This window comes from Phyllopteryx taeniolatus, chromosome 16 (genome assembly GCF_024500385.1).
Source record: "Phyllopteryx taeniolatus isolate TA_2022b chromosome 16, UOR_Ptae_1.2, whole genome shotgun sequence".
Classification (NCBI taxonomy): Eukaryota; Metazoa; Chordata; class Actinopteri; order Syngnathiformes; family Syngnathidae; genus Phyllopteryx; species Phyllopteryx taeniolatus.
Genome location: NC_084517.1, coordinates 20,006,262 through 20,030,182, shown reverse-complemented (window position 1 = coordinate 20,030,182; position 23,921 = coordinate 20,006,262). Strand labels below are relative to the sequence as shown.

At 40.1% G+C, this 23,921-nt stretch overlaps 1 protein-coding gene across 1 annotated transcript; it reads right to left on the bottom strand.

Annotated features, from left to right (window-relative positions):
• Positions 1 to 15,553: 15,553 nt before the first annotated feature.
• LOC133465529 (transmembrane protein 235-like) lies at positions 15,554 to 23,882 on the bottom strand. Its single transcript, XM_061748439.1, has 4 exons — positions 23,305 to 23,882; positions 21,150 to 21,227; positions 20,210 to 20,347; positions 15,554 to 17,219 (listed from the first exon to the last, which is right to left on the bottom strand). Exons 1-4 carry the CDS (start codon positions 23,474 to 23,476, stop codon positions 16,978 to 16,980), a joined length of 630 nt encoding a protein of 209 aa, XP_061604423.1. The 5' UTR covers positions 23,477 to 23,882; the 3' UTR covers positions 15,554 to 16,977.
• Between the last annotated feature and the right edge of the window lie 39 nt (positions 23,883 to 23,921).

Sequence of the window (23,921 nt, the reverse complement as noted above, 5' to 3'; positions counted from 1 at the left end):
AATATTGTCATATAAAGCAGCGCCATAAAACATGCTCAATATTTGATGTTGGACAGAGAAACAAAGCCTCCCTTCTTCGGCGGAAACTGTGAATCAGCGTGGCGCTTTTTCTCAGAAACACTCTCTCGCTTCCACGGAGTCCAGGAGGGAGGATGGGAGGAGTTGCTGTGTGCTTTGTTGCCGTCCGTGAAGCCGCAGCTCACATCAAGACTCTGAAATGTAAGGCCGCATAAGATAAGATAAGAAAAGAAAAGATAAGGCTGCAGACTGCACGCCGATCCCTGTTGTGTGGTCACCCGCCAAACACGAACGCGGCAGAGTTGAAAGTAGCATTTGTGTTGACGTTTTGGTAACCTGATGTCATTTCGGGGACAGAGAGAAAAACAAAAAACAAAAAACACGTTTGTAAACATAAAAAGAATATGTTCGATTATCGAGATAAAATCAAAATGAAGTGCAACAGTAAAAGTACACTCTGACGTTTTGTGACCTAACGCCAGAGTGGAAATGTACTGACGTTAGCCATGCTAGTTAGTGGATTTCTTGTTATGTGTATAGAATATATAATGGTAGTATATTCTTGCGAGTATTTTGATAAATACTATATAAGACCATATTGTTACGTGCAGTTTCGTAATGCAATGGTTGAAGTAAAAAGGAAAACGTTAGCTAGTTATCGGCCTCTGTAGCGAGTCTATAGTATTTAGTTCACTGATGGTAAACGGCTAACTCTCCAACCTGGTTGCGAACGTTCATTGAAAGACAGCGTTATAGTAATACACAGTGTTAACATTACCTTTAATTTGTCGAAGCGTGATAGCTGGCACTTTCGTAAACGTGATATCGTGTTGGAAGTATTGCCTCATATTCGCTTTGCACTGATGACTTAAAAAGAAATACTAAAAAAAGAGAAGAAAAAACAGGTTATATGACTGATGGAAAGTTGTAGCGGTTTTGAAACAGTAACTTTTTATGACCGCCCTAGCCTGTACTTTGAACCCATTAAGACTGAGAAAGTTGAGGAATGCTCATCAAACATCCCACAGGTGGAACATCCCACAGGTGAACAGGCGGGTGCCACGGTTGGGTAGAAAAGGAGCTACCCTGAATTGCTCAGTCATTCACAAGCAAAGATGGGGCGAGGTTCACCTCTTTGTGAACAAGTGCGTGAGAAAATAGTCCAACAGTTTAAGGACAATGTTCCTCAACGTTCAATTGCAAGGAATTTCGGGATTTCATCATCTACGGTCCATAATATCATCAAAAGGTTCAGAGAATCTGGAGAAATCACTGCATGTAAGCGGCAAGGCCGAAAACCGACATGGGAATGCCCGTGACCTTTGATCCCTCAGGCGGCACTGCATCAAAAACAGACATCAATGTGTGTTTAGGAAGCGTAGAATACGACAACGGAGACCCCCGGACTGTTGAACAGCTGAAGCTGCACCTCAAGCAAGAATGGGAAAGAATTCATCTGACAAAACTTCAACAATTCGTGTCCTCAGTTCCCAAACGTTTATTGAATGTTGTTAAAAGAAAAGTTGACGTAACACGGTGGTAAACATGAGCCTGGCCCAGCTTTTTTGGAACGTGTTGCAGCCATTAAATTCTAAGTTAATCATTATTTGCTAAAAACAATCAACTTTCTGAATTTGAACATTAAATATCTGGTCTTTGTATTGTATTGATCATTGAACATGAACATGATTTGCAAATCATTGTATTCTGCATTTATTTATGTTTAACGCAACGTCCCAAATTCATTGGAATTGGGGTGTACAATATTGCAACTTTTGCCTCATATAATTGCAAATATATATGTATATAGCCTAATCTAATATTTCAACAAGATCACATTTTTTAAAAAAAAGAAAGAAAATAAATTAAATTATAAAAAAGGTTGTGATTGAATACTAATATTCCCTTGTAAAATTCCAACTTTTTTATATCATTGTTTTTTATCTTGTAAATCATGACTTTTTCTTCATAGAATTGTCTTTTGTAAAATTGTAAAATGACATTATTTTCGTCGTAATTTAATGACTTTTGTCTTGTAGCAATGCAACTTTTTTCTTGTAAAATTCTAACTTTTCCCCTCATAATATAACTTTCCCCCCCGCATACTTTGACTTTGTTCACATGATTCTAACTTTATTTTGCCATTACGACTTTTCTTACTAATATTTGGACTTTGTTGTCATAATTACAACTTTATTCTTGTAATACGATGACAAATGTTGCACCCACTAGCTGTCGTACTGTTCCGTTTTTTTGACATTTTTTTTTACACCTTCTCATGAGTATTTTACATTTAATGCAGAGTAAATTTTCGAAATGAATTTGCGTAAAATATCTTTTTGTTGCGTGTAATAAGATAAAGTGTAGAAACGGTAGTGGTGATGATGGTAGTAGTCATGTGAGGTGATTATTGATGCCCATTTCCAGCAGGTTGAGTCAGCAAGCAAACACGATGACTGGAAAGCTTCAATAATGCGCTTGGCGACGAGCGTGACACACATCCTGCCCTTGTGCATTTGATCTCGAAATAGTCACGTTTCAGACCCCCAAAGTGTCGACATCGGTCAGGACACGGGAAAAGTAAAACAGCGTCAGAAAGTCCTGAGGCAAAGATGGCGTCTTGCGACAAAAGAAAGTTCTCCGAGAGTAACAAAAAAATGTTTTTGCTTTTAGTTGCATATGTATAATAATTAAGCTGGAACCGAAAGATTGCGATAAAGTTTTTGTTTTGTTTCCCACGCAAACAAGTCCTTTGCCTGTTTATTTGAGTACAGCGGAGGTCACCACCCATCGTGCAACGATGCAGCGTTTCTCGACTGAGATAAGGCCTCCAAAAAAGACGCATCGTCAGCATCGTCCGACGAGGCGTCGGAATATTCATATTCAAATTCAAAATAATGGAGAAATATTATACACAAATAAATATCATTATTATAAATGTAAGGATGATATCAAAAAGATATTTCCTTAAAATTTTCAAATATTTTTTCTTTTAATATAATTAAAACATTAGAAATTCTTAAATACAAGACACAAACATAAACATAATGAAAAAAATTAAATACATTTAAATTTCAATGTATTTCATCCATCCATCCATTTTCTGAGCCGCTTCTCCTCACTAGGGTCGCGGGCGTGCTGGAGCCTATCCCAGCTGTCATCGGGCAGGAGGCGGGGTACACCCTGAACTGGTTGCCAGCCAATCGCAGGGCACATCGAAACAAACAACCATTCGCACTGACAGTCATGCCTACGGGCAATTTAGAGTCTCCAATTAATGCATGTTTTTGGGATGTGGGAGGAAACCGGAGTGCCCGGAGAAAACCCACGCAGGCACGGGGAGAACATGCAAACTCCACACAGGCGGGGACGGGGATTGAACCCCGCACCTCAGAACTGTGAGGCTGACGCTCTAACCAGTCGGCCACCGTGCCGCCAATGTATTTCAATCAGTGCAAAAAGTGTAATGCCCTAACTTTGGTAAATGTGGTGAAAAGACTAAAATTACTTTTTTCCCTTGTGATATTACAACATTTGCCTTTTATCTCTTGAAATACTTCAAGAACAAATTTAAGAAAAAGAATAAAACTACTATTACAGCATCATTACAAAAAATGATGTTATTAAAAAAAATAAAAACAATTATAAGAATTTCAATGGGTGTTAATAATGTATATACGTTATTTAGTCAAATGTAAAAGATATACTAAAAATACACTCAAATTACATATGCATTTTATATTTATTTTGTGTTCGTCATTTGCAAAATATAAGTGCTTTGCAGTTGAGTCATGAAATAGTACAATGCAATTAATACAAGCTGTCACTCTTTATTGGAAGTCTGTTGAACGTGTCTTGAACGCATTATGAATAAAATAAAATAATGAGAATACTGTATTGATATTATCATCATAATAATACAGTACATATGGTTATTATAGCATTGTCAAAACAACAAATCTAACAGTAGCAATTGGTTACCAAAAAAAGCATGACACGAATAAACATGGAGCTTCACAGAGCCACATGAATAATTTATGCAAACACACGCGCACACACTAATGCTCACACAATAAAAAAATGGGAGGAGCAGTGGGCGTGGCCACATGTACCAACTCATGTTCTCTTAGTAACAATTCGAGGAACTGAATGAGAAGTCTGAGAAGTCCAGAATGACTCACTTGCTGCGGAGCATCAGGAAACCCTCCGCACGCTACTCATGACACGACACGCTTGCGCCATATTCTTCACTCCATCCATCCATACAATTTATCAATCATCCATCCATCCATTTTCCTTACCGCTTCTCCTCACGCGGGTCACGGGCGTGCCGGAGCCCATCCCAGCTATCTTCGAGCGAGAGGCAGGGTTCACCCTGAACCGGTCGCCAGCCAATCGCAGGGCACATAGAAACAAACAAACAACATTCGCACTCACATTCACACCTACGGACAATTTAGAGTCTCCAATGAATGCATGTTTTTGGGATGTGGGAGGAAACCGGAGTGCCCGGAGAAAACCCACCCAAGCACGGGGAGAACATGCAAATTCCCCACAGGTGGGGCCGGGATTTGAACTCCGGTCCCCAGAACTGTGAGGCAGATGTGCTAACCAGTAGTTCACCGTGCCGGCTCATAATTTCATATGCAATAAAATTCAACTCAAGTGTTGTTGTTGTTGACGGTACTACAATATGCTGCATTGCGGATGGCCATTTGGGCTCCCAAGCCACAGTTTGTAAACCCTGCCCAGTGAAATGTTGCCACATTTAAAAAAAAAAAAAAAAACCAAGACAAGAGGAGCACAAACAACCATTTCCCACCAATGTAATGATGCGTCATTCATTCATCTGTACTTTGTGTCTGCGTGTTTTTCCGCGGGGTTTTATTTCATCCAAATGCATTTATTAAATGAAACCTTATAGTAATGCGGCCAGAATCGCATTAACAAGGGATCGCTTGAAACCAAGGAGCATTCATGAAATACGACATTGCGAAGAATGCGCACAGCCACAGTGAGATGAATTACTTCAATCAAATATTTGATATTACCACATTTATACTGTTGCAAGTGCTTCTCAAACGTTTTACCCAGTGACGATGATGATGATCGGATGATGATGGTGAAGGGAAACTCATTCACAATACATAATAATACACGGATACATTTATCAAAAATGAGAAAATATTACGGCTTTAATTATTCTTGTGATACCTAACTATGCGTTTTCATGTTATACTTTTTTTTTTTTTTTTTGCCTTTAAAATGATACATTTAGTAACCATAATATGAATAGCGTTACTTAATAAATGAATAAAACAGAAACAAAAAATATTCTTTACAGTGGCGTTAATCATTTGCTGGTATGTGACTTTTGTGGATTTATTCTTTGGTACTCGTGTACTAAAAAAAAATACACAAATCAACACCAATAATACTGTAACAATAAACACATGAACAACATCTATTGCGTATAATGGTTTTAATCATCGCTTTCTAGTTTTTTCCCCCCATTAATTCACAACTAGAAGCTAAATTACTGTATAGTAAGCAAAATTAGTTTTTCCATGAGAGCAGTTTATTCAGTATATACTGTATACTTATGGGATGTAACTGAAAAATTCCCCATCTCAAGAAATGGGAATCCATGAGAAAGGATGACATGACCAAGACTCAATATTATTTTGAATATAGAAAAGTATAATACACTGAACAACAAAAACAAGCAACTCGTCGTTGCATCAGATAAACACAAGTCATCAACTCTGTGACACATGCAGATGTTTTTATTCAGAAGCTGTCTTTTTTTTTTTTTTTTTTTTTAATGCTTCACTTCTCGTGAATGGTTCTTATCTGTGCTCACATTCCTGCTAATCCAGATAACCTTGCTCGGAAGTGCCATCCACTGTCCACTTCTTCCAGTAATGTCGCTTAGGGACGTCCGCTGTGCTTATTTTTCCTGTCATTCATTCGCCTGAATTACTTTATTTTTTATAGCCAAACCTTGCTGACAGCACACTTGCAAATAGAAAAATCTGCAGAAAAAAAAAACCTGTTTGACATGGTGTCCCTGTTAACAAATGACTCTTTTCGTGGGAAGGAATACGGTTTTCCATGATGTGTGCACACATGAGCTCATGGGCAGTTGAGAGTAAACACTAGCAGCTGCAGCGTGTCATACACTTTTATTCAGAGGAATTCAAACTTTGTGCGAAGCAGACGCTTTATTTATTTTCAGAGTGAAGAAAAATGCTTTTGGGTGCATTGTTTATTTCAACAATATGATTGCAATCCACCCGTAAAAGAAAGCAGGGTGGGAAGTTTTGTTAAAAAAACAAAAAAAAAAAAAAAAAAAACCCACTAAAAGCTTGCAAAATTGCATTGTTTGGAGTCATTTTTATTATTACCACACTGTAATCCATCAAATCTTTTTTTAAAATCATCAAAAATGTTAAGTACGGTAGAATGTCGAAAGCAGGGGCTCTCCAGCTTTTGGGGGTCCTTACAGAGCAGAATTTTTTGGTTTTTTTTGTTTGTTTTTTAAGGACCCCCCTCATAATCCAAACACTCCTAAATACCACGTGCAGCCCTCGGTGCCATAGGAATGGTTTTATGTTTTTAATATTTTAAAGTAAACACACTGGCATCAGCATACTTGGGTTTCGGCACCCACCTATCCGCAGATTTGTTTAAAAAATAATTTGATTCGATTTTTTTGGGTGTGGGGGGACAGATTCAACCAACCCCAAAATTGCTAATTGGTGGTTTATCTCCGCTTATTCAAGAATGTTCTGGTTTATTGTAACGGGCGTCAATTTTCACCGTTCACATCCCCCCGCGACGAGCTGTATATGTAATAACATAATGAGGCAGTTGCACAGTCACAACTACAATGTGGCTCCAAGACAAAAAGGACTTTGACACATCGTGTGTCACAAACACTTTCCAGTCGCGATAGCCGGTGCTATCACGGCCTTATCTCGAGGTGTGTTCAAGCTGTTGTGTCACGGCGGGGATCGAGCGTGACGGCGATTTGCGGCTTTTTTACGGTCACGGCGGCCTCTCGCATGGCTGAATGGCAGAGGAGCAGTTTTATCAGAATTTGTCCGCTCAATGAGGAAACTTAAACAAAGGAAAGGAAGGAAGGAAAAACATTTGTGTCTTGGGAACTTTAATTTGTTCCGTCATTACGCTTGTAACGCAAACCACTTGTACCTCAAATCGTCTTTCTCCATTGAAATGTATTGAAATGCCATTAATCCATTCTGGCCTTCCCCGACAAACCCGACAACAACAAAATTATTATTTTTTTTTTTTTAAATAAGGAAAATAGCGCACTATAATAGTTTTCTTCATAAAAAACATTTAGTAGTAACATAATTAAATAGAACGTACAGAATTAAAGAGTTTGTGCATCATGATTCATTTATTGCAGCTCCTTCTGGTGTGTGGGACTTCGCCACCGGGGGGCAGTATAATGCAGTCACGCATTCCGTAGATACCTGAAGATAGATAGATGCGTACTGTAGATAGATGGCTAGAGTCAGCAGTCACAGAAGAGCTAAATGAATGTCTTTTATTCACACACACAAAAAAACAAAACATGAAAGCGGCTTCTGTGATTGGTCTGCATTTAGGGGGGTGTGGCTTATGCAGAAGATGAATTGTTAAAAAGGTTTGTGCGAGATTGTACTCAAAAAGCATCAAGAGAGCAAGCGTTGAGATTTGTATTGTTTTTATTTTTCCCCAGGCCAGAAGCGGCCTTGCCGGGTTGAATTACAATTTTTTTTCTTTTCCCGTTTGCGCGGTTGAAAAATTGTCTGCGAAGGGCCGAGGAGCGGAGCTCAATGAACGGGACGGACGCCATTCGTCCTGGCATCCGATGTGAGAAACCCGAGCTCCTCCGGTGTGAGGTCATAGTCGGCGTGGCCGAGTGGATCGCGTGTCGGCAGGGGAGACACTTCCATTTTTAATCTGCCAATGCGCGGGTGCGCACACACGCGCGCACGCACACACCGCGTCTTTTTCTGTCTCACGTTCACGTGCACATCATATGCACTTTATTTGTGCTGTTGCCATTTGTCACCTGTGAAGGTTGTGCATGTAGCATTAGCATCTACCAGGATAAATAGAGTGAAAGAAAGAGAAAGAAATGTATTTACAAAACTTCAATATTTCCACGTTTCCAAAATGGAGTACAGTATTCCCCCGCATAGTCGCGCAATCTGTGAATTTTCTTTTTTGATTTGTTTGTTTGTTTTTAGGGTAACGTCTTTATTATTATTATTTGTGGAAAAAGTCCTTTTTTTCCCCCCCATTGATTTTGTACGCAGGCCGAAGCCCCGTCTAATATTTAAGTATTGCTTTGGCACCCTCTTGTGGTGTGCTAATGCCAAGGAACTAACTGAACTGAAGTTAGAAGATGGATGGCAGGATGGACGTACTATTTTCATTTTCTGTTACTATTACTACTAGTGCTACTATTACTACTACTACTACGGCTATTATTACTGCTACTACTACTGTTACCACCACTACTACTATTACTAGGTCCAGGTTAAAAACTCATTTTACTCACTCTTTCGCATTCATTTCCACTTTTAAATGATCTTTGTTGCACCGTATGCTGTTTTAATTGTATTTTGAATTGTTTTTTAATAAGCTTTTCCCTTAGTTTTTACATTCTTTTAATCACGTAAAACACATTGAGTTACCTTGTGTATGAAATGCGCCATATAAATAAATTAGCTTTGCTTTGCTTTTCATTCCATATCCTTGATATCCAAGGTCCATGTACTAGTACGCGCTGTCGTCCTCACTAGTAAGACAATTCACAAACCATATTTTTCCCTTTTCTTAGTTGTTTTTTTTTTTTTTTTTTTTTTGCCACACTTCACATATCAAAGAAGACAGCGTTCAATCAAAACGTTATTGATGTCATATGTTTAGTATTTCCGGTCAGCTTCTTTAATGAGTCGGTCAGAGGACCTTTGCACCATGTTCAGCTGCTTGTCTCGGATACAAATTCATCTTCCCCCTTTGAGTTTATTTTTAACGCTTGTGACGTGCACATCTTCCTGGAAACAATCACCTGAGTACTTGTCCATGTACAGCGACTACTGCCCACCATTGTTTTTGAACGTACAACATCTTAAAAACACAAAGCCGATTGCTTGAGTTGTTTGTGTAATGTCGGCGGACCAGCCCGGACATTCGCTCATTATCATCATAATGCGTAATAAAAAGAAACACAAAAATAATTGTGATTGAATTATGATCACAAAACATTTAAAAAGTAAATTCAGCTTGAAAAGTAATATTAAGTAATTCTAATAAAATAATATCCATTATTATGTAATGAAATGTCAAATAAATACTTTCTAACATTCATATAAAATATACATTTACTTCAATAGAGTTTTATAAAAATGAAAAAAATAGAAAGATCAATCAATAATAATGACAAATATTTTATGATAGAATATTTACTATGATTCAATTTAAAGATAAAGTAAGATAGTAACAAAGATGATGATCATTTATCAAATGGTAATATCTATTAATATGTAATGAAATAACAAATGACATATAGTTTAATATAATTATAGTAAATCACTTTGCTTTCAAAATATCTAGACTGAAAAAAATGTGGTTGTTGGTGATTTTAAGATTCTTTTGTATTTCTGTATTTAACTTTGTACATTTATTAGATTATTATCATACATTTTAACAAATAACCTTCACTAGTATTTATTTCTTTAGGCAGAAGAACATGGTAAAAAAAGAAAAAGAAAAAAAGTCCCTTCTTATGAAAGTGACTTAATTCAAAAGGGATTTTCGTTATCGTCTGTTTGATCGTGGTGGGGCTTTATTTTCTTTCTCTTTTTTTTTTTTCAATAGAATTTCACAGGAATTGAGGCCACCTGCCAGGGCCAATAATCTGGAATTGGAAGTGTTACAAAATGGTTTCCTCTTTCCTAATAAACCAGTGTGAGCGTAAGTACAACCCGCTGGTTGAGCTAAAGGTCCTCTGACTGTCACATGGCCGATCATTAACCGTGTGAGATCACGTGTGTTTAAGCGTGAGTGGAGTTGAGCTCATTTTGGCCGGTGAGTCAGTCGGTGAGTGACGGTGACTGACGGTATTGACTTAAAAACGACCACCTCGCCTAGTTAACCTCGTCACCGCATTGCTCGCCGCTCAACGTTGGGCGCACATGAAATTATTGTTGGAGTCTGATGTTGCACTGGCTACAACCACTATTACTACCACTACCACCAATACTACAACTACTACTACTACTACAATTATCATATGACTATGGCACCACCAATACTACATCCACTACAACTATGACTTCAAATACATCGACAGCTATGACTACTACTACAAGTACCGTGACTACTACCACTAATACTACTACTACTACAATGCAAAAAGCCATAGATGGGCTAACCAAACTAGCTTGTCAGTGTTATTACCATTTAAGCTACTGATATTTGAACAACAACAACAAAAAAAACAGAGCAGCAAAACATGTAGACAGACAATATAACAATACTGACAGGGATATAAAGCATTCTTCATCCTCTGCTAAAACAACTAATATTACTGCAGGTTGCTGAGCAGTCTTTGACTGTCTTCTTTGTGTATATAAGTATTGTATATGTGTATTATACTGCCCCCCCCCGGTGGCCAACACCTGAACAACAGAAGGAGCAGCGCAATGATTGCATGAAATCATGATGCACAAACTGTTTAATTCTTTACATTCTATTTCATGATGTCATCACTATATATTTGTATGAGGTACAATACTGTAGAGTGCTATCTTATTAAAAATATTTTAAAATTTAAAAGTATATTGTTCTAAAATTTTCGCTGTCGTTTTATAGGGGGGGCTGCAACTTAAAATGGCATTCCCATTTATATCAATAGGGAAAGATGCTTTGAGATAGGAGTGTTTTGCTTTACAATAATTGTCATGGAGCAAATTGAACTCGTAAGTCAAGGCTCCACTGCACTGCACTACTACCATTACCACTACTACTACTACTAGTAGTACTACTACTGCTTTATACCACAATGAAAACAATAAAAAGTCAGTTTTACTTGATATGTCCCCCTTAAAGCATTAAATTTGCTCAACACTGGATACGTTACATGAACAAAATAATTTTAAGAAAGAACTACTTTTCCTTTGTGTGGGACAAAAAGCTGATGGCTGGAGTTGTAGCATGTTGGGGGAAGTGGGGCGTGTGTGGGGGCGGGGGCGGGGGGGGGGGGGCGTTGTTGTCAGGCTTGCAGCGATGACCTCATGTTGGCGCTTCCCGTCTTGGCTTTAATTTTGCTTCTCAGGCTTGCCAGTACAAACTTGTCATGTGGCTGGTTGGTGGTGGGGTTGGATTGTGGATTCGGGCTGCACATAGTGCACATGCTTCCACACTGTTGTGTTTGTTTTGACAGCAGGAGTCACGCTGATGGCGCTGCGTGACTTGACTGATATTACGCTAATGCAAGTGGAAACATGGCACCATTGTTGTTGTTGTTGTTGTTGTTGTTGTTTGGGCCATTCTAGTCTGAGCTGGGAAAACAAAACAAAAAAACAACAACAACAAAAGTTTTGAAAGATTCTACTGGCTAGTTATGGTCACTTGGGAGACATTTTGAAAGTGTTTGCACTTGCTTGCTCTGCAAAAAAAAAAAAAAAAGCACCCAAAATTTAGCACCGCTAACACCTTAAGACCTCACTGGAACCAAAACAGAACAGGAGACTCACAGACCTTGCTGGAAGTCATTTGCTAGAAAAGTTACTGTAGATTTACGTAAGCCAATCTTTATGCAAGAGCGCTGTTCATCAAAAGTAACATTTTTCCCTTGACACCAACGCATTTGATCCAGCCGGCCGTACAGTTGTAAAAGACAATGAACTGTTTTAAAAGCTCCGCAAATGTTGAAGCCACAATTGCATATAATACATATTCATAAACATTTTTAGTCTCACTTAATGTCTTACTTTGATCAAACACAAAAAGAATCAGTCGGTTACAGAAATGTGAGAAAATTTACTGACGAGAGTCTTAAATTCTGAAGATTTGGACAATTTTAAGTTAAATAATGTCGCTAAATGAATTTGATCATTTGATTAGTCAGTTGTTTGTTGCACAGCTAATTGAATCATTATTCATCTACTACTACATCTAAGCTCAGTGTTAATGTTCAAACTGCATCGTGTTACAGTGGCTTCCAATAATATCAAATGTACATAGGAATAAAGTATCGGCCTCATTTTTGATCAACGCTCGGCCTACTAAATAGCAGGACATCGACAAACACAAATGGAGGACAAAGCAGCGGTGAGCTCAAAACGGATGAACTCACTGTCGGCATGACTCTACTGACATACGGCATGCGAAGATGAACAGCGAGGCCAAAAGGATTTGGCTGGGCAATTCCATCATTTATCTGACCCTTGACACTCTGTAAATAAACACAGGCGAGCGCGCCGTGATGAGATGATGATGGGACGCTGACACCTAGTGGATTATGGGATGCCGGTTCAGAGCCAAAAGATCAATTTGATTGCCCAAGCGTGGCCAACAGGATGATTAATGACCAGGGCTCTGCAGGCTTTGGTAATGACTTTGCGATAGGGCCTGTGCAATCTCAAGTCCATCAAAAAGAAGCCGGGCGATTAATCTTTACCACCGTGTTTAATTCTTAATATTGCTTGTTTATGGGCCACGGCCGCGCGGTTTCGCCACGCTTTCCTCCGGTGCTGAATGAAACTTCCTCAGTTGTGGCGGAGAACATATGGTTGTCATTCCCGGAGCGACTCTAAATTTTCACCTGAAATGTTGTCACGAGAGCTGCTGTGCTTTTTTTATGTTTCAGGTGTTCGACTTTGCTTGAATTGAAAACGTCTCCCAAGACAACTCTTTTAACACCACAGAGGAACCGGCAGTTGCGTGAGTTTGACCAAAAAGGTCCTTGCTTAGATTACCATTGTGTTAGTGTGTTGTTGCCCAACAACAAACCCCAGTGACCAATGATTGCCATGGTGATTGAAAATAAACAAACACGTTCTGACAATTATGTTCTGCTGAGTGTTTTGCTTCGGATCCTTGATGAGAATGTTCTTGAAAATTGAAAAATAATTCAACTAAAACTAAAATAAAATAGAATGCAGACCTCGGTAATGTTAACAAAACTGAAAATTGCGGTGTACAGTCGTCCCTTGCCATATCACGGTCTCATTGCATCATACATATATGCTTGTAATATCTAACATATGTCATTTTATATTATTTGATTTGTCCACACGGACGACTGTAATGTTACTTCATGTAGCAGTAAGCGTGAGCCAGGAGGAAACAGTGGTATGACTCGAATAATCAATGGGATGATCAAATAATCGATTTGAAAAATATTTGATAGCCCCCGCCCTAATAGGAAGTGTTTATATATAGCCTTATATAGTGTTCTGCTTCAGATCTAGTTACTCTAACTTGCAGAATTTCCTTAAAAATCGTTAAAAAAAAACGAGACTAAAGCTTCAGAGAAAGTTCCCCCCATGGGTTTGCAAAAACCTTTGCACAAAGTTGTGCAGGCGCAGTAGTTCCTCTTCATTAGAAGAGCTAAGGAGCGTGTGCAGGTGCAGCCCTCCTGCGCCCACAGCTAATGCAGCTCGATTTTCATTGGACAACCCTGCCACGGTGGGGCCGACCTCACGGTAGCTGCAGACTATTGGAAAACTCAGTGAAGTCGCTTAAGACAACACGTTTGAGAGGAGAATGTAACAGCAGAAGTTTGACGTGAAAGGGCGCGAACCTGATCTGCCGAACGTCCCAATCAAGCAGCACTCCAAAGACAGAGGGAGACAATGCTGGATAATATTCGGGTCTTGATGGAGCAAAGAGGATTAAAAAAGGCTGGCGAAAAACTGCACCGGACGCCGTTGCCTGCGATTGGCTGCCGATTGGTGTGGCCAGCTCTACTCCTAAAGTCAGCTGGGATAGGCTACAGCTCACGCGTGGCCTTAATGAGGATAAATGGAATAGAAAATGGATGGATGGAGCACAATTTCACTTGCCATGAAATGTGATATGTGACCTACCCCCTCATCTGCCGCTGAGTACATAAACACCTCTGGCTACTATTTATGGGAATATGGTAACCAAGAAGGGTTACGGCAATCCAGTAGTTCCTCTTTTGACTTGATCCAAGGCCAAAAAATGAAACCATACAAAACCATATTGGACCTGTAAACCCCAAATGAATGCTAATGAAGCTGCTAACAAGCTCAGCTCTTCAAAAGAAAGGTCAAAATGTCATTGTTGTGCAGTGAGCTCAGTCACTCGGGTGTAAACCTACCTCCCGGCAGGGGGTGTCTGTCATCAAATTAGAGGCGACGGTGTATGATGCGTTATTGCGTTGGGGTGTCAAATGTGCAGCTACCAGCGGATGATACGGAAGCTCCTTCTCCCTGTACCTGCACTATTTGCCCGCTTCATTTAACCCCAGTAGCATGGCTTGGTAATTGGGCTGGGGTTGTGACGGAAGCTGCATTGTGGAGATAAAGTGGAACTCTGCTTCGAGAAGATCGTTTGCTCATTGTCCATAGAAATAAACCATACAAAACCATATACAAAACCCGGAAGGCGGGTGAAGGAGACTTATAGGCTGGTGGAATGATGGTGACAAAGATTGAGGCGGTTCACGCTGTGCTCTCTATATTTTCTCCTCCATTATGCTCTACATTGTACCTCTTTTATCAAGGTAGGAGCAGGAATTGTGTTCTGAGAGAGTTTCCCCCACACACTCCTTAAATTGAATAGAGAGGGCACAGCTTATGTATTATGTATTCATAATAAACATATCCAGCCCTCAGCCTCAGTCATCATAGCAGATGATAGCACTTGTTTAGCTCTCCAATCTTTCATCATCATCATCTTGCATCATTGAATGGCACCTTCCAGCAGACAATCACCCATGTAGAAATGAATTATTTGTAGTGGCGTTCCACAGAGGGCGGCATGGTGGACGACTGGTTAGAGCGTCAGCCTCACAGTTCTGAGGACCGGGGTTCAATCCCCGGCCCCGCCTGTGTGGAGTTTGCATGTTCTCCCCGTGCCTGTGTGGGTTTTCGCCGGGCACTCCGGTTTCCTCCCACATACCAAAAACATGCATTAATTGGAGACTCTAAATTGCCCGTAGGTGTGAATGTGAGTGCGAATGCTTGTTTGTTTATATGTGCCCTGCGATTGGAGATTTGTTTACGGTATGCCATATGTATTTAAGAAAAATAAATTGTATGTATTTATCACTGAGCCAAAAATGTAATAAAATGGCTACTAGGAAAGTTATGGGACAAACACATCAGAATCCTTGCACGTTCGGTGAATCGCTAATGGCTAATGTTGGAAGACGATTTTTACTCGTTTTATGCTGGAACACTAATGAGGCATCATGATTATTGTGATTCATCTCGATGTCTGTGAGATTTGGCCTTGTGGTAGAAGAAGAGGCTTTGGATTTGTAGCCTTCCCTGATGCTCGATTTATTTTGCGTTGCAGCTGCAAAGAAAAATGAAAACATATTTCCACAAAATAATTCCACGAACTAATCCAAAAGAATGGTAGTCAGTGTGTAAAATTCCAATATATTGCAATAACTCTGTTAAACTACAAAGACATTAATTACCGCAACATGAATGCACACTGAAACAGAAGTTACCATCATAAGTGTTGTCATTTTTTGTGTGTGCGTGTGCTCTTTATTTGTATTCTAGCAGGATTTGTCATTCAACACCCATCTAAAACAAATTCAAAATCTTCTTGTATGACTTCTCGGCTGGATTATTGTGATTCATCCAAAAAGAAATTAACATGATTTGAACATTATTGACTAACAGTTTGAGGATTGGAGCATTTGTGTGGCAAAACAGCAACAGGCTCCAAATTAAAATTCAGCCATGATGTTCCACAGGGGTCTGTCCTTAGACCATCATTATTGTCGCAAAAATAATTTTTGTATTAATAGCAACCAATCTTCCAGTTTAAATCTTGCAACTTTGCTTACGCTATTGTTTGGGTTGACTCATGCTTTGCTAGGCCTAGACTGACGTAGCGATTTCCCATGATGCACTAAACTACTCCCCTCCACCTGTTTACATGTAGATCCTATTAATACATGGTACAAACTCATAACACGTCTTGTCTCCTGCGACATTTCAATGGAAGCGCAGCACTGCTTCAGTAAATCTCGACTGATTACAGTTGTTACTATTACTTCTGCCTTTGTTTTTGCCTGGTGATATAATTACAAATGGATTGTGTACTGATCAATGCAATTGAACTGTATGCACAATACGTTTAGATACAACAACAAATAAAAAACTAAATGTACAACACACATGCATGAATGGGAACTATAACTGAACTAAACATACACTACATCCACATACAATAAGACCTAAAACTGAACTTGATGTATAATATTCACATAAAATAAGGCGGGCTTTTGTCGCTCTTTTGTTCTTAACGGTATTGACCTTTTGCTAAGACTTGTTCCCCCTTCAGTTACTGTTGCTAGCGTCAAGCTTCGGGAACTGACACTCCCTGTGCTCCCTGGAGGAGCCTTATCAAATTTTGGGGAAAATGACATTTCAGACAGACGAAGCAAGGCAGAAGGGTGTGCCGTGATTTATCCAGAGCCTGGATTTGTCTGGATTAGTTTGGGGTTTTGTAAACAGAACAAATACATTAAAAGGTTAAAATATATATATATATATATATATAGTCTACAGAATGCCATATGGTGGACTTAGCGCTATAGAGAATGGATGGATGGATTGTGCCACCATGAAAAGTGTCAGAGCTCTGCTGCGATTGGCCAGTCTGCCTTTTTTCGGGGAGTTTAGCGAAAGGTCAACTGCACAACCCGCGGACTTTTGACATTCACAAAGTGACGGCGACGCCGCAGTCGTAGCGTCCTTTCATCTGGGTGACTTTGGCGGCCAGCAGGAGCAGTAGGCCAGCAGCTAGCTCCAGACCGAAGGAGATCCACGCCATGGCGAAGGACCAGCCGAAGGACACGTTCACGTAGGCGAGTTCCTCCGGGGCCACGATCCGCTGGAACTCCTCCATGGCCTTGTTGGAATACTGGATGTAGATGCTCACCCCAGTCAGAGTGAAAAGGCCTGGCAAACAAGATAAATAGATTGGACTCACTGTCGAACAGTGGATTTCACTCATTAGTAGAGTGAACCCCTGTCTATTCGTGGTTGCCTGTTCACAAATTTACATATTCACTTTTTTTTTTAAACTATTCTCAGCATTTTTCTTTCATTTTCTCTTTTATTCAGATTTTTTTTGTGTTCATTCTGGAACACCTTAAAATGCCGACAGACTAATAGGAAAGTAGTAGTTGGTGTCAAGGAATTCAGTGAAGTGATCTCGACGGTTTTTAGCGGACGAAATCAAATCATCTCAAGGGTATTGTTGTAAAATGAGTTTGAAATTATATTAAATGTGATGGGATTATAGTTGGTTGTATATTTTTAAACTATTAATATAGGAACTTAAAACCTTTTTAGGGGTGGCATCAATTACTCGCAGTTTAATGTGTAGCAATTAGTCAGCAATTACCCTTTCTAAAAAAAAAAAAAAACATTTCGACAAACCCTTTCTAAAGAAAAAAAAAAGAAAAAAAAAAGCATTTCCAAAACAAATTAATTAATCTGTCCTCAGTTGCAGGTAAATGGAAAAACAAAACTGACACTCATTATTTGAACTATTAGCTTTTCCATTAAGATTCATTGATCAGCATAATATCGTCTTGGCCCTCTTTAGATGGTTCAGTTGTCTTGCATAACAATCAAGGTTGGCAGACCTTCAATGCAGAGTTAAAAACATTATATTCAATTTGCCACAAGGGAGACATTTCCTGTGTGTGTTTGTTGGGCAGGGCCGGCAAATCTTTGCAGCACGCGTTTCTTGATTAGATCATAAAGAAAAGCGATAATTGTGAAGGAGTTAGATAACAAAATTTGATTGCGGTCTGATTCCGATGCAGCTGCATCTGCTTCAAATTCTTTTTGAAAACGTTTCTCCTCCAAAATACCTCAATGCAATTTCCTCATCTAGGAGGCTCCTGACATGTATAAGCCAAACTACTTTTCACCGCGCTGGGTCCATTTGCAAAACGAAAAAGTCTTACTTACAAACTTTACGATGCAAAACCACATTCAAAAATAGCAGAATGAAGTGTCACAGTAGTGCCTTCGAAGACCTTTGGACACCATAACACACTTCTAATCTTCTTTGCGCAACTGACAAAATGGAAATAAGCTTTCTAGTGCCCTTGGAAAAGGAGAAGAAAACTATATACTTTAAAAGGCTTTGCAGTCTTTTGTTGCACACTGTTAGAGCCGTGCACAGCGCAGGGCAGTTGTTGCTATGCATGAAATGAAGCATCTGTGTCCTGAAAGATGGCAAAGTGAAGAGCCGTCTCTGTGACAGATTTGTGCATTTATGTGCAGCCATTTCCACTCTCCATCCAAACAGCCATTTCTCTTGAGTTACTTTATGGAACGTGCATTAACCCAGCCACGCTGCATGAAGTCTTCCCAGAAGAAAAAAAGGTAGATTGCTGATGAAAACCCGTTATTATATGACCATTTAACAGCATGGCAGTTCTCGTTACTGTGTTTTGTTGACCGAAACCTATGAATCAGATTTAGGTTTTTCCCCATTCCGGCAATGGAGCCCCCAATGAGAGTCAATCATTTCATAAAATACATTTATTTTAACTACAGAGCTACCTTGTAGTATGTGACTAGGGCTGGGCGATTCTTCAGTTTTATTGAATAATTCGAGTTTGTCAGGATGATTTAAAAAAAAAAAAAAAAAGCAAACTCCTCCTTTTAGCGACTTTGCCCATCCCAATAGTGATATTATTTTTTCCAAAAGGTGACTAGCGAGTTTAATTCACAGTAATAAACAGACAACATGAGCATAATCAGTTAGTTTTCAGTATACCAAGAAAGAAACCCAGTGGAAGGCAATCGTGCTGAATCTGTTGCAAAAAATGACTAACCGATATTTTGGAAACGTTTGACCCAAATATTTTGCCAACATCCATCCATCCATTTTCTGTACCGCTTTATCCTCACAAGGGTTGCGGGCGTGCTGGAGTCCATCCCAGCTATCTTCGGGCGAGAGGCAGTGTATGATTGTGATGTGACATATCACCGACAACTCTCCGACAGCGCACCCCGACGTTGACCAATAGGATTGCGCATTGTGACCGGCGCATCGCCTGCCGTGCTTGCCGTTGTCAATATACTTGCACGCCGTTGTCAACATTTATTCACGCGCATGAACCAACATTTACCCAAGCTTTAGCGGAGGATGCGACAGAACGCCGGCTTGTTTACATACAAACATTAGTGCTAGCACTAGCTTGCTAGGCTACATAACATTATGTGCCTGCTTGCGAGCCGTATTGCATTAAAAGTACATGAACATACCTCGAGCTCTTCTTGAATGGACAGCCCACTCCCGAGCCCTGGTGACCACACCACGCTTTTCCTCTTCTTGTTCTTTTTTTCCCACAGCACGATACCATACATTGGCGCAATCTATTGTTCTTATTGTCGCCATGGTATTGGGTGTAGTTTCCTGGTTCTGCCTCTCCAACAGTGTTTGATTTGACAAGATAAAGCCCAGTGATGGTAAAAGACGGAATACGGTGCTATCGGAATACATTTCGTGTAGTGTTACCACTGTCTGCCCGAGATACGGCTAGATTTTATGGCAGTAGTCTGACATAGTGCAAACGTGAAAGACCAAATTTGTCTTATAGTCAACCAAAATGAACTTCAATTTATTAAAACTACTGTAAACTTGAGTACAGTAAGTCATGTCCATGAACACAATTGTTTAGGTGTTTGCAAACTACGTTCAAACGGTTGTAATACTGATTTTGTGAATAATGCCTCAGTCAACTATAATATGTGCCAGAGTATTGGCAGGGCTGAAATGAAAATCACGCCCAGCTGCGGCGTTAAAATTGAATTCTCAAGGTTCTCCACGTGGAGAAGCAAACAAAGGATTCGCCTCAGCCCACGCATTACACTACTAACACTGGCTCCGAAGAGAAGAGCGCTAATTCTGCGTGTGGACGTACTGCAGAAGAGAAAGTAGAATGCGGTTCCGGTCAGCAGCTTCGGGCTGGAGGCCAACGAACTGGCGAGCCCGAAAATCCAACCAAACACCAACAGCACCAAGCCCAGTGGCAGTATGATGACCACCGCCTTGTGCAGCTCTGAAAGCACAGACACACACACGCACGTACACATTTATTTCGTGAACACACATTAATCACAACTGTATGGGATTCCTGTTTGTCACCCGATCTGCACCCGGGGGCTTTTTTTTGTTCTAATAAGAGACACTTGGTGCTAATACGAATGCAAGGTGCTGAACATGTGACTAAATAGTCCAATTAGCCATTGCAGCCTTTAATTTCCTCCAAGGGAAGTGTCTGTGTGGGAGAGAGCGGTGTTTTGATTGGCATTTGTTCCTTTTACTTTTTTTAGTCAATAGGCTTGTGCTGGTTTCCGGAAAACGAGATGTGCTGAGAGAGACCCAACTACGTTCTGTAATTGGCGAGGATCCAAATAAAGCTGTGCACAAAATAAATTATTTGCCACTATTCGTCGTTACAATTCACTGTTTTTTGACCCCAGTGGGGGCAGTGGCCGACTACATCCAGCAGATGGAGCAGTGTGTTAGGTCAAGGCGAAGGGGTCAATATCTCTATTAAGTGCCATTGGTGTCCTTTCATCAGAATCGTTCAGTCATCGTGAATATGTGGGAGACTAACGAAACTCTGAGAAGCATGACAACCGAATAGTGAAAATCTGCAGATAATTGACGCCCATTAAAATTGCTTTGGGAAAAGAAGAAAAACCTTTTTCTTTTTAAACCCAAAATTCTTGAAAAAGTGGGAAAAAAAGGAAAAAAAATTGGAATACATTTTTAAAAAAATCCACGAATTAACCTATTGGTGTTTTTTATTTTATTTTATTTTGTCTGCTTGCAAAAGACACATGAACACTACTCACCGAGAAGGTGCCTCTCCATCTCGGACAGGGAAGACATATTTGCAGTGAAGGTAGGGATGACGGAACTCTTTTGTGATCCTGAAAATGTCCAAAGAAGAATAGACTTGTCACAGCTGATCGGTAAGTGTGCGAGCCCTACGCAAAGAATGATGGAAGTCCAACGGCTCCGATCGTTATGATCTTGAGGAACTCACCTTGGAAAGGATAAATCCCTAATTTTGCTACATAACGTTACATCTATTTCATCGATTCATGAATCAAATCACTGTTGTGAATTTTGCCGTTCAGCTCCTTGTGATAGAAAGGCAACTTGTGTAAAAAGTAGCGAAACATTGAACGGCTGGAGACCATCTCGTCGTGGAGGGCCGCTCCGGATTGGAACATTTTTCAATTTGAGAGTCGCGCAGCACATTCACAATGAATGGGTTAGTTGACGGTGCACTGTGCTCTGCTAAGTGCCAAGTGAAAAGGCTTTAAATTTAATAGTACATTTTAGGGTCATCCTGAAAGAGATGGAGGGGTGGAGGGGAAGAAGAGTTGAGGTTCTGGAGTGACGGCACACCCATCAAGTGTGAAACTAAACAACCAAGTGCATCTTTTGTTTTCAGCTTATTTATAAAAATGTAACTATGAGCGAGTTTCAGAATTTTGCCAGATTGTATCATAAAAGTGGGGATCATTCACATATTACAGCCCCCAAACACCAAGTTTCTCCATCCATGACTTGGGAGGCACTCACAAAAACAGTTCATGAAAGTTCTTTTACAACCATAATTCTATACATTCTGTTTAATTATGTTATGACTCTATGCCAGGGATGTCAAATTCATTTTTGTCCCAGGCCTCATTATATTACGGTTTCCCTCGGCGGGCTGATATGACTGTGAAACCATATAAATGTTTCATCTCCTCATCATCGTCTTACATATACATGACAAATTGATGGATAACCGGTTTTGAAATCAGAAGTCAAGAATATTAATTTGATCAATTATTGTTCAAGTTACTGTAAAAGGGGGTTTGGTAACAAAAACAAATGCAACATCTCAGTGTTGTTATTTATGAAATATGACAATTTGAGCAAGAATCATGGAAGTTGATGCACATGATTTGCTTTCGTGAGCCACATACAATGATGTAGCGGGCCAGCTCTGGCACATGGGCCTTGAGTTTGACACCTGTGCTCTATATATATAAATTTGATGGGGTGGGGGGCACCATATGTCTCCTTTAAAGGCTTGGCTCAAGTGGTCAATTGCCAGTCTCTCAAACGTAAGGTTGCGGGCTTGACACCCAGCTCCCGTGTGACCACGTCAATGTATCCTTGAGCAAGACACAGAACTTCCAATTTTTCCAGGTGCTGCGTTATTACCATGACAATGTGACTGACTGAGATGCTTTGAGTACGTTGTAGGATGAAAATCGGCGTACAAGTGAAGGCAGAGTGATGGCGAAGGTTGACACGACGCACGAAATGACTCTTAAACGTGCCATGTGCTTCCTGGCCAGGCTGTCGGCCGCTGTGACAATTCTTCTGGCCCATTTCATTTTGCAGCCATGTTGGCAATTTCCAACTAGAATACAAACGCGCTGGACCCGACAGTCGAGATTACGTTTTTCCATTTTTGGTCTTTCTGCCTGGCCACGGTCTCAAACAGAAAAAAAAAAGGCCCACTACACCGAACCTGTAGTTATCTTTCAATTGCACTTCACATCACCTATGTTACATGACGTGCATTGATAAAGGCACATATAATTCCTACAATCTTCTTCACAGGTTTTTTTTTTACGATTTGGGTTGCTGTTTTTTTTTGAAGAGGATGAAGTTTGGACAAGTTTTTATGGATGGATGTCCTTCCTGATTCCAAACCTTCCCTATTTATCTGAGGCTTGGTAAAACGGATTCCCATTTGGTCTCCCATCCAAGTACTAAACAGACCTGACCCTGCTTAGCTTCTGAAATCATATACAAATTTAATATTACAATGCAACTGTCTTCACTCCATTCAAAACCAAAATCTGGGATTTACATTAAAGCATTTCAATGTCTGCAAATACAAATATATTTGCAGACAATGCTTATGAAAGGATGTTTTTTTTTTTTTTTTTTTTTTTTTTGGAGTAGTGTTTCAATGCAATCAATAAGTGCACGTACCTTCATTAATTCTCCACAGTCCGGAGTAGGAACTCAGCTCCTCCGAGTCGGTGTAGTTGGGCTTATTCACATCGATAATGTACCAATAATCGGTTCCGACTGACACGGCGAGGAAGCAAAAACTGAGCAAACCCGAAAAGCCGGCTGAGAGAATCACCATGCCGTACCTCATCGCGCAGATGACAATTATTGTAATACTGCGCACATTTTCTTTTTGAAAAAGATAAAAAATGGAATTCACACCGGCGCTCAAAGACGCGTAAAAGCTCTCCACACCGCCCGTCCCTTGAAATAATATCACTCCGTCTCTACCGCTCTAGAGTTTAACGCAGAATATTCTTATGAAAATAATACTTTATGGTGACTTTCTCCGCTAAAAAAATAAGAACTGGGGATGCGTTTGTACTTGGAGGAGGTCACTGACAGGTGATAAACGCAACAGGATGAACAAGCGCCTGGGTGGAGATGTGTCAAGAGCGCCAACATAGAATCCTCGCTTCCGGCTTTGCATTTCAAATTAAAGGTCACAGCTGAGCTGTGACTGTTAACGGTTGAATTCTTGTAACTCACGCTTCCGGTCACGGTGTAAACTATCTCACAGCACCTGAGAAATAATC

Excerpts from the sequence above, each read along its gene's own strand:
- LOC133465529 (XM_061748439.1), bottom strand. The coding sequence starts at position 23,476 with ATGAGGTACGGCATGGTGATTCTCTCAGCCGGCTTTTCGGGTTTGCTC. Across the intron at positions 20,348-21,149 it reads GATGGAGAGGCACCTTCTCG|AGCTGCACAAGGCGGTGGTC; the intron begins GTGAGTAGTGTT and ends CTGTGCTTTCAG. Across the intron at positions 17,220-20,209 it reads ATTCTACTTTCTCTTCTGCA|GCCTTTTCACTCTGACTGGG; the intron begins GTACGTCCACAC and ends CTTGTTTGCCAG.